General features: G+C 48.6%; 2 protein-coding genes across 2 annotated transcripts in view; both read right to left on the bottom strand.

The window, feature by feature from the left end:
* Positions 1-1,106: 1,106 nt before the first annotated feature.
* On the bottom strand, positions 1,107-5,014 carry LOC103904099 (deleted in malignant brain tumors 1 protein-like). Its single transcript, XM_019473695.1, has 4 exons — positions 4,982-5,014; positions 4,574-4,898; positions 3,829-4,136; positions 1,107-1,139 (listed from the first exon to the last, which is right to left on the bottom strand). The coding sequence occupies exons 1-4, from the start codon at positions 5,012-5,014 to the stop codon at positions 1,107-1,109; spliced, it is 699 nt and encodes a 232-aa protein (XP_019329240.1).
* Positions 5,015-5,128: 114 nt separating this feature from the next.
* The window catches only part of LOC103904098 (scavenger receptor cysteine-rich domain-containing group B protein-like), a 6,942-nt gene continuing 3,363 nt past the window's right edge, over positions 5,129-8,707 (bottom strand). Inside the window, 4 exon segments of the mRNA XM_019473694.1 lie at positions 5,129-5,136; positions 5,567-5,706; positions 5,824-5,986; positions 7,175-7,504. Coding sequence (XP_019329239.1) covers positions 5,129-5,136; positions 5,567-5,706; positions 5,824-5,986; positions 7,175-7,504 — 641 coding nt within the window.

Below are 8,707 nucleotides of genomic sequence, written 5' to 3'. Positions count from 1 at the left end.
GGGAGCTGGTTCTGCAACACCTGGACCAAAACACAATTGCAAAGTGTTCAAGGAGCTTTGCATGCCTCAGAGCTCTGTGGAGAGGGCAAAAACCCCTCCTCATAGGGGTCTTGTGCTAAAAAAGGTTGTGGACGTGGATGTTGATCACCAGAGCATGTGAGCTTTGCTACCTAGATGAGCCAATTCGTACCTGCAGCAGATTACTACTGGAGAGAGCTTCAATAAACTGAACTCAGGACCTGAACTCTTGGCTCAGGGCCTCAGGGTAAGCTGTAGATGCTGCCAATGCCATCACTGGCTACACAGCACTCCCATTTTCTGCAGAGGTCAAGGATGGCCAGGGCAGCCTGTTCCCCTTGTTTTTCCTTCCCACAGCATCTTCCCAGAAATACTCCCCAGCCACTGTGGCACAGGTCTCTCTGTCACGATGTTGTGCTGCTGTGATTTCAAGTGGAGAGTGCCCTTTACCTCGTTACTCAACACTACCCTCCCGCACATCACTCCACAGCACCTGAGCCTGCCTTCTCCCCGCTTGGCCCATACTGCAGATGGAATTTCAGCTACCTAAATACACATGCCCATTTTGGGAGCCAATTTATTCTGTCTGGTTTCCAGCTGCTGCTCCAGAGGAGCACCGGGTCCTCTGTCATATTCCCCAGCACTGTGCAGGTATCTTGGATCCCCTAAGAAATCTAAAATAGCACTGGATTCACTCCTTCTGTATCTCATGGTAAAATGTGTCCCCCCAGCGCCACAGACAACTATTCCTGAAACATAGCCCCCATTGCACCCCACATTACATGGCATAACAGTACCTGAGCAGATCACACCAGCATCTTCTCTGTGGTTACAGTTGGGGTCTCCCCAAGACCATGCTCAGCAATCAGAGAGGGCGGTTTCAGCCCCTGCACGGTTCACATCATCCAGCCAAATTTGGCCAGTTCCTTGTCCAAACCAGGCAGAGCTGGAGGCTGAGACCGCTGTCCCACAGCCCAGCTGCCTGCACACCACTTGAGCATCTGTTAAATCCCAGCTGTTGTCACAGACGGTTCCCCACTGCTGCTCATGAAACACCTCGACTCTCCCAGAGCAGAAATTCAAACCGTTCACCAGTCGGATCGGGGCTGGTTCTGGAACACCTGAACCAAAAAGGTAAGACCACATAAGTTTTATTCTGGCAAACACATTCCTGCTAGCCATGTCAGCAAACGCATCATGTACCCGTTGGCTTAGTACAACTGACAAGGACAAGCAGCATGGAGAAAGAAAGTTCAACGTGGTTGTTTTCCCTCCTCTTGTCCCAGAAGTCAAGGAAAGGTGTTGTCCAAAACCGAGGACTTCTTTCCCCCTCTGTCTTTAACTAGAAAGATACCTGTGCCCAGACAGCAAATGCAGGTAACTTTACTGACCAAGGGAAAGGACTTTAGCAAGAAAGAACTCTTCAGGAGAACAGTGAGAAAACTGGGGTATGATTCATCTCAGCTAGACTTGGAGCCCTTAAGCATAAACTTCCAGGGGCTTGCCTGAGCATTGGTACCTGGTGCCATCTGAGAGGCCCAGGGAATCCCAGACATCGCAATGGGGTTGGCAGACTTGATGCAGGACACAAGGGAGATTGGTGCCCTTCTGGATCTGCAATTAAAGACTGGGTGGGATATAGTGGGACATCTCAGATGACACTAGACGCCTATGTTTAGGCAACTGAACCTCACTTTTACAACTCTGCTGAGGACGCTCGGTACCCTTAATAGTCAATGGAAGGAAATGAGTACTGTTGGGTTACAACTTCTTTAATCTGCTTTGGGCACCTGCATCAGGATGGGCCAAATCCTGCCATTGACTGCACTGACTCCTAGCCGTACTTTGGTTCAGGCTGACTAAGAAGCAACAGACCTCACGTCCTTGTGGGGAACTTGCGAGCTGGAAAGCCCCTGGCTCATGTACAGGGGAGTGAATGTGCCTTGAAAAAATATTTTGAAAGGTGGTTTTGAAACCCAGAAATGCAAGATAACCAAAGTACAGAACAAGATACCAGAGCTAAAACGAAGACATCTATTTTGTCTATACTATTGACTAATAGCCAACTACTTCACTCTATAAATATTACCATGAGGATGGGCCCAGTTTAAGCTCTCCCTGAATTGCAGCTGGACTGCACACCAGGTGGCTCTCCCCTTCAGCAAGGACCCCTCTCAAGGTTAGAGATTCCTTGCCTGAGGTGAAGAGATCCCTCCTTACCCAAGGTGGAGAGATCCCTTACCCATGACAGATCCTGGGTAAGTGACTGATAGCATGGTGAATTAATACTAATGAAACGTTACTACGTTTCATAGCTACTACTAGCTATGTAGCTACTCAATATTATTATAAACATTGTATGGATAATTCCATTAGACATAAACCATTGTGCAAGTCTGACACTAAGATTGGACCCAGCTGCACTTAGGCTCCATAAGGAGTTTAGAAAGCAAGGGGGTCCACTCCAAACCTCGTGACTCAACGGGAGGGTCCTCCTTACTCTTTGCGTCTCCAGTCTCTGTGTGAATCATTCTAACTCAGTTCTAACTCAATTTTCCATTGTATGTTTCTTCCATGCAGTAATTAATAAGGTGAACCTTGCCATCAAACTTACTGAACCTTGTCAAATCACTGTTAAACTTTGTTAAATTCCATCAAACTCACTGAACTCTCTCAAATTATTATTTTACCTCAATAAAAGATATTGCTGCTTGTCTCTTTTGGGTGAGGTACATTCCACTCATCCATGACAGAGGTAAAATGATCACATAGAGGATGAAGAAGAATTAATTAAGTGACAAGTCTTCACAAAGGGATTTAAGGGATATAAAGAATTGAGAGTGACACTCTACAGTGTCATGCTGTTCTGAGAAAGGCACGGACATGTATAAATGGGAGTGCTGACTGTAAGTTATGCAAACCAAGCCTTCAGAGCTACTCAGCACTGGCAAAGCCCCAGATAGCAAAACAAACTAAAAGAAATAGGCCCAACAGTTAAGGAGAAAGCAGAGAAGAATGACAGGAATGAGAAGCAGCTTAAAAATGTGTCTCGAGGGAAATGGGAAGAAGCTGAGGAAACGGAAAAGGGACATAGCAGTATGGTAGGTGCAATGAATAAATGGTAGTAATGCACACTGCAAAGAGACAAGAGGCTGTAGAATAAATTCCAGGTAATGATAGTGAGCGCAGGGTTTCCTTCTAGTGGCAACAAAGTGCAGTGCTGCAACGCTGAGGAAATTTGTCTCAACTGTGGAGGTTTCAGAGAAGACGCTGGAAAAACATTGGTGAAAAAAGGTCTCATGAAGATGGTTCTACCAAGTGAGGGAGGAGGAGAGGTAGATTAAGTGGGTTTCTGCAAGTTTTTTTTAATATTCTTGTCTGGAAGAGAAAAGAGAGAGAAAAATGGAGAGTGTATCTTGATTTTTCAAGTGTGGTATGTTCATTGGGGTTGTCACTGGCGGCTGTAGAAGAGTCCAAGTGAGTCTACACCCTCTATAACAGGATGAATCACACCAGTCCTGCAATGCCACCATGTTTACTGGTAACTCACGTGGGAAAAAGTCCCAAATTTAAATTCTTCTGCACAGCCAGCAGCAGACTGGACTGTAGCATCACAGTGCCATGATTAGCTTTTGAATGGGAAGGAGAGGGGAACACAGATGATTTACCCACATCCCTGTTTGAAGCACTGCACTCTGTACAGTACTATGGTTTTAGAGTCATAAGACGGAAGAGGGTACCCTATGGCATTTCAAACATCCCTCCACATGCCCCAAAAGTCGAGCAGCTGGTGACACAGATGAGACTTACCCAGCACACACCACCAGCATCTTCTCCATGCCTACAGCTATGGACTCCCCATAGAGTGGTTTCACATTTGGAGAGGGCAGTTTCAGTCCCTATGCAGTTCACGTCATCCAACCAGATAGGGCCAGATCCTTCTCCTAAATAAGCAGAGACCAGAGTGGATAGTGCTCTCCCACAGCCCAGCTGTCGGCAAACAACTTCAGCATTGCTTATATCCCAGCTGTCATCACATACTGTTCCCCACTGCTGGCCATAAAAAACTTCAACTCTCCCACTGCAATGATTTGGTCCATTCATTAACCACAGTGGAGCTATTCTTGGTATATCTGAAGAAAAAAAACAAGGACAGGGATATACATTCAGTTGCCATTTGCGTGATTAAAAATAAGATAAAATGTATGTGAGCCTAATGACATCCAGGATGCATTTATCCAGTTGCATAATGTTGGGATATCTTCCCCAGTTCTTGTATTCAGAGGTAAGTGGACAGTAGACAGCGTACTGTATTCTGCAGAATATGTTAGAAAGCCAAGCCAAGGAAAGCATGCAGCTTCTGTTTACAGAAACAGCTACACACATAACAAAAAAAAGAGGAATTTGTAACAGGTCTCCACTGTGATGAAAGAGAGATCACAATCCAGATTCAGGACACTTCAAGACAGATCCTGCTGCTGAGGTGGTACATGAATACCCCTCTTGGAAATAGAAAACCTTCCCCATCATACAGATGGACACAGAGAGGGGTTACCTGAGCACACCACACCAGCATCTTCTCCATGCTCGCAGTTATGGGACCTCCAAGACTGGGCCCTACACTCAGAGAGGGCAGCTTCATTCCCTGAGCAATTCACATCGTCCGGCCAGATGGGGTCAGGCCCTTGCCCAAAATGAGCTGAACCAGGGGCTGACAGCGCTGCCCCACGGCCCAGCTGCCTGCACACAACTCTGGCTTCAGCTGTATCCCAGCCATCATCACACACGGCTCCCCACTGCTGCTCATGAAACACCTTGACTCTGCCAGCGCAACGATTTGGACCGTTCAACGAGCCGGATGGGAGCTGGTTCTGCAACACCTGGACCAAAACACAATTGCAAAGTGTTCAAGGAGCTTTGCATGCCTCAGAGCTCTGTGGAGAGGGCAAAAACCCCTCCTCACAGGGGTCTGGAGGTCAACAGGGCTTGGGCCCATGGTGTGTAAAGTGACACTAGGTACCTATGGCCTCACAGCTTGATCCCACATCCTCGGCTAGAGTTTTTGCAATAAATCAATCACCTGCAGAGTGATCATAGATGAGCACCCAGGTTACTTCCCTAACAACAGACCACCGAAATGGGGAGGAGGGAATAGAGTGCTGGTGGAAACAGTGCATTTGAGAGTGCTGAGTCCCCACTTGTGAGCTTCTACAATCCTGGCCATCAGAACTGGTCAACAAAGTTGGCAGCACCCTAGTCCCCACGAGAGGTTCAGGGCCACTGGCACGCTTCCTACAAATACAGGCTGTCCCTCGTACCCCACATCTCATGACATGCATTAGTGGTACCTGAGCACTCCACACCAGCATCCTCTCTGTGGTTACAGTTGGGGTCTCCCCAAGGTCTGGCCCTGCAGTCGGTGAGGATGGTTTCAGCCCCTGCACAGTTCACACCATCCAGTCACGAGAGGTTCAGGGCCACTGGCACGCTTCCTACAAATACAGGCTGTCCCTCGTACCCCACATCTCATGACATGCATTAGTGGTACCTGAGCACTCCACACCAGCATCCTCTCTGTGGTTACAGTTGGGGTCTCCCCAAGGTCTGGCCCTGCAGTCGGTGAGGATGGTTTCAGCCCCTGCACAGTTCACACCATCCAGTCAAATTTGGCCAGTTCCTTGTCCAAACCTAGCAGATCCGGGGGCTGAGACCGCTGTCCCACAGCCCGCTGCCTGCATGAGGATGGTTTCAGCCCCTGCACAGTTCACACCATCCAGTCAAATTTGGCCAGTTCCTTGTCCAAACCTAGCAGATCCGGGGGCTGAGACCGCTGTCCCACAGCCCAGCTGCCTGCACAAGACTTGAGCATCTGTTAAATCCCAGCTGTCATCACAGACTGTCCCTGACCGCCGCTCATGAAACACCTCGACTCCCCCAGAGCAGTTCCTCGTACCGTTCATCAGCTGGACTGGAAGCAGCTCAGCAAATCCTGTGCTGAGAAATAATAAAGACCTCAATTCTCTGTTGTGTTTTGGTCTGTGCTGACAGGGTAGAGCACTGTGCTTCTCAGTCCTGGATTGCATCTGTCTGGCATAGACAGACATTGCTCGTTTTTTCATATCAGCTCAGCAGTCCCTTGCAGCAATTTCAGTCCCTTAGAGCAGTGGTCTCCTGCTGACCTCTCTTGTTGACTAGTCCCTACTAAAATCAGCCAGCTGTGTTTGAACCTTTATCTCACCAGAGGATGACAGTTATGCCTGCAGCCTGTTACTGTGGTGGACCAGACTAGGGGGAGTAGCACTGGGCTGGCCAGCTGAGCTGGGAAGGGACAGGGACCTGTGGACTAACACTGGTCCAGGAGCACCGGGTCGCTTTACAGTCTAGGCTGTGTTAAGGAGTCTTCGCATCTGGGATCAGAATTTTGGTAACGCAGAAAGAGTTGATTGAGGACTGCTAATATCAGATGCTGAAGTTTTCTAGCTCTGGTGTTGGTGAACATCAGGTATCTGGTGCTGGGGACTGAGAGACAGGCCAGACAAATCTCACTGGAGGTGCCTATTTCCTTCACAGATGTGAAGTCAACCCACACTGTTAGATTTAACATCTGCATTTTTCACATCTACGGTCTGAGATATATACCTCCTCCTCAGACTATGCAACTGCTGATGGGAACTGCTCAGGACCGGCTGGGCAGAGCAGTGGACTGGAAGACCTACAGGCATCCTTGACAGATGCATTTTTGTGAATCTGTGTGAAGGAAGAGGAACAAGAGAAAGAAGAATGGTAACGTTTGAGACCCAGAGCTGTCAGCCATGGATGGACTGGGCAGTAGCTGACTTAGTCAGCAAGAATATCCCTCCTACTCCACATGCTCTTCTCTGCTGCACTATAAGAAGTGCAAAATTATTGTGTTGGAGAATGGCTGAGTTGAGAAAACACCCCAAAATGAGTGTTTCCTCTGTCCGCTGTAGCAAATTGGCCTCCAGAAGGAATCCATGAAAAAGAGAGCTCAGAATTGTCTATAGGTTTAGACACATCTTTTTCTTAAGCACTTTTGAAGCACTCTGTGTCACTTTCTTTGGAAGACCTGTGCTGAAGGAACTGGGCCTCAGGATCTGTCTGAAAGGATTGCCCTCAGCTTCCCCCGTGACATGACATGAGTGATGGGTACCTGTACAAACCACGCCGGCATCTCCTCCATGCCCACAGTTATGGCTTCCCCAAGAAGTGGCTCTGCACTGGGAGAGAGCAGCTTCTGTCCCTGTGCACCTGACATCATCAAGCCAAATGGGACCAGATCCCTGCCCAAAGTAAGCCCCATGGGGAGCTGACAAGGCCTTCCCAGAGCCCAGCTGCCTGCACACCACTTCTGCCTCCATCAAGTCCCAGTCATCATCACACACAGTTCCCCAGCACTGGCCATAAACCACCTCGACTCTCCCAGACCAGTGGGTCAATCCATCCACTAATCGAAGCGGGGCAGGTTCTGCAAAGCCAGAATCACTCTCATACTGTCTATCACTATCCACCTCTCAGCCTCATGTTAATGCTGTTTCTACCCACAAGTCAATGAATAAAACGTGGATTTGTCAATATATTAAGACCCTACAAACTTTGCAAAACTCTGTATGTGGCTACAGAGGAAAGACACTAATTAGCACCTTGTTACAGGAAGGGCAGGTGGAAACCAACTCTTCTTGTTTAGCCTGGAGAAAAGGAGGCTGAGGAGAGACCTCATCGCTCTCTACAACCACCTGAAAGGAGGTTGTAGTGAGGTGGGTGTTGGTCTCTTCTCCCAAGTAACAAGCGATAGGACGAGAGGAAATGGCCTCAAGTTGTGCCAGGGGAGGTTTAGATTGGATGTGAGGAAAAATGTCTTTACTGAAAGAGTGGTTAAACATTGGACCAGGCTGCCCAGGGAAGTGGTGGAGTCCCCATCCCTGGAGGTATTTAAAAGACGAGTAGATGAGGCACTTAGGGACATGGTTTAGTGGGTGGTGGTGTTGGGTCGACGGTTGGACTCGATGATCTTAGAGGTCTTTTCCAACCTCAATGATTCTATGATTCTATGATTCTTCTTCCAGTGTTGTCCAAGAAATCAGCACATTCATAATAACTGGCCCACCAGCAAATGCCTAATGGTAAACCAGCTGTGACATATGCTGCTTCTTGCTTGACCAGACAGCTGGTGAACTGGGAAGGAGTGGGTGGCTCTGGGAATCACAAAAGGAGACTTGGCAGTGTAACCTTGGGGCTCCAGTTACACGGGAGGACCTGATACTAATACACTGGGTGGAGTGTGACGGTGTGCTCCCCCGCCCAACCTGACCTTTATCTCCCATAACCCTGCTCAAGTGATAACTGCCAGGGGTGGTTGTAATGGATACTGGTTGCAATAGCTGAGCTGCGTCCAGCTCAGTCCGGCTCAAAGTGGATTCGGGAGCCAGATAACAACACAATAGCCAAGGGCTATTGTGAGCAATGCACCCACCAAACCACAGTGATTGGTACGCAAATGTGAGTCCACCATCTTACCCCTATAAAGAGTGAGCAGCCCAGGAGCCCTTTGAGCTCTCCTGCACGGCAGCGGGCTGCACGGCGGGATCTCCCCTTGAGTAGGGACACCTCTCAAGATTACTCCTCGAGGTTGGCAGATTCCTTGCCACAACAGATCCTCGGTAAGTGACGA

This window comes from Aptenodytes forsteri, unplaced genomic scaffold, assembly GCF_000699145.1.
Source record: "Aptenodytes forsteri isolate BGI_AS27 unplaced genomic scaffold, ASM69914v1 Scaffold472, whole genome shotgun sequence".
Lineage (NCBI taxonomy): Eukaryota > Metazoa > Chordata > Aves > Sphenisciformes > Spheniscidae > Aptenodytes > Aptenodytes forsteri.
Note: the sequence above shows the minus strand (reverse complement) of the source record. Positions and strands in the feature narration are given on the sequence as shown.

Excerpts from the sequence above, each read along its gene's own strand:
- LOC103904099 (XM_019473695.1), bottom strand. The coding sequence starts at position 5,014 with ATGGGCCCAAGCCCTGTTGACCTCCAGACCCCT. Across the intron at positions 4,137-4,573 it reads TGCTGGTGTGGTGTGCTCAG|CTCCACTGTGGTTAATGAAT; the intron begins GTAACCCCTCTC and ends TACCAAGAATAG. Across the intron at positions 1,140-3,828 it reads ATGCTGGTGGTGTGTGCTGG|GTGTTCCAGAACCAGCCCCG; the intron begins GTAAGTCTCATC and ends TTTTTGGTTCAG.